This window comes from Octodon degus, unplaced genomic scaffold, assembly GCF_000260255.1.
Source record: "Octodon degus isolate 3935 unplaced genomic scaffold, OctDeg1.0 scaffold00064, whole genome shotgun sequence".
NCBI classification, from domain to species: domain Eukaryota; kingdom Metazoa; phylum Chordata; class Mammalia; order Rodentia; family Octodontidae; genus Octodon; species Octodon degus.
The window spans coordinates 1,174,991-1,176,913 of NW_004524640.1; the positions used below are offsets into that span (position 1 = coordinate 1,174,991).

At 39.7% G+C, this 1,923-nt stretch overlaps 1 protein-coding gene across 1 annotated transcript in view; it reads left to right on the forward strand.

Annotated features, from left to right (window-relative positions):
* The window catches only part of LOC111817612 (solute carrier organic anion transporter family member 1B1-like), a 101,968-nt gene that overhangs the window by 85,453 nt on the left and 14,592 nt on the right, over nucleotides 1–1,923 (forward strand). Inside the window, exon 14 of the mRNA XM_023718950.1 lies at nucleotides 70–134. Within this exon, the coding sequence (XP_023574718.1) occupies nucleotides 70–134 (65 nt within the window). The remainder of the gene's footprint in view (nucleotides 1–69; nucleotides 135–1,923) is intronic.

Below are 1,923 nucleotides of genomic sequence, written 5' to 3' on the forward strand. Positions count from 1 at the left end.
ATGTCTGAATGTTGAAGTGAATTTGGTATTTTAGACATCTAATGTTTCTTTGTCTTTGTTTTATTTCAGGAATGTTCTACCTGAGCTGAAATCACTTGCTTTGGGGTTTCATTCCCTGATAATGCGAGGAATAGGTATTAAATTTATTAAATCCAGGATCGAAATATTCATGTCATAGCTCAAATAAAATTAATTTTCTTTGTAAGAAACCATAAGGAAACTATAAATTATAAGAATTTCTGCTGGGGTGATGTCTCAGTAGAATAAGTGCTTGCCTGGCAAGCACGAGGGCCTGAGTTCAATCCCCAGTTCTGCCAAAAAAAACAATCAAACAAAAAAAAAAAAGAATTTTTATTTTCTTTCTTTTTTTCCCATAATTTTATTGATAAACAAATAGCAATGAGACAGTTTCAAAGAATTTTTATTTTCTTGAAAAACTGACCTAAAAGAGAACTTGAGCATTGATTTTAAGCTCAATCTGTTAAGATCAAGGAATCATTGCATTTGTATTGCATGTACAATTAAAAAGATAGGCAATTCCCGGTGTTCTTGATTTTGGGATATTCTTTCTAGGTAGTAAAGTGGAGAACTCTTGTTCTAAATTAAAAATCTATGTGAGTGACGCTAGAATCAGGTTGGAAGTTGTGGGAATTTCAAAGCTAAAGAGGTGAAAAACAAAAACTAAGAGTGTTTGCATAGCTCCCCACTGCTGAGTCTTGTAATCCTGGGTAGCTAATCTTTATTAGAAGTTAAAATGTAAGGGAGAAAGAGAACCCAAACTCTGGGATTAGGCATCTTGGATTAAGAGAATATCTAGATGAACAAAAGCTCAAGATGTTCTGAGATTTATTGTCAAAGAGTACATTTCAGATTTCCAAATTGGCCAGGAGTAAATTCCAGATGTTAAAGATACATATACTTTCCTTATGTTTTCTTACAAAGGAAATTAATTTTATTTTTAAAAGACCAGTTAAAATTTTGTTGTTGTAGGATCTCACTATACACCTTGCGGGCAGGGCTGGTGAGACATGTGGTGCTGGGGACCAAACTGCAGTCCTTGTGATTGCTTAAGCTTGCCTAAGCAGGCAATTTAGTCGGATGAGCTATCTCACCAGCCCCTGTTTCTAAATATTGAAATGAGTTGATTTTTCAGAAATTTAGAAAATCACCCTCTATCCCTTTTTGCCATTTGACTTTTTACCTCCAGCAGTCCTTATGTTAAAATAATGTCTAACTCTACTGGATATCTCTTGGTAAGATTTACAAATAGCATAGGGGAATCCTTCATCTAAGGACTGGGAAGAGGGCTAATCCTGGGCCAGAGGCAACCAGTGACAGTAAAAGGAACAGGTTGGGGAGAGGCTAGTCCCTGGGGTCTCTGGAAGTCAAGGAAGCAAGCCTAAGACTGTGGCCGAGTAACAGTGGAAACCAGGTCAGGGAGTCCATTTGAAAAGAATGCCACAGACCCTTAAAAGTGAAAAGAAATACTGTAGGGGATTCTAAGGAAGAGAACTGGAGGTGCTGCATGATTCCACCCAGGCCTCTGTCCAGCAATCTCTGCAGCACATCACTCTCTGGCAGCCTTTGAACCTGGCAGCTCTCCTTAACTAATGGAAGTGCTCCCTCCCTGGACCACAGAAGCCGCAGAAGTTTGAAATAGAATCTGTGGTCCAGCAAGAAAGCTCAGCAGACTGAAGTGCATGCTTAGGAAAGCTTAAGCAAGTACAGGGATCGTGATTTGATGCCCAACACTACATGCAGCCCCAGTGCCACCCCGCAGAGCAGGCGGAGCTGGCCATAGTCTGGGCGTGGTGTCATGTGCCTGTAATCCCAGCGCTGGGGAGATTGAAAGTGGGAGGATCATCACAAGTCTGAGCTGTGTAGTGAGACCCTGCAACAACCAAATACATTAATAATAATAAT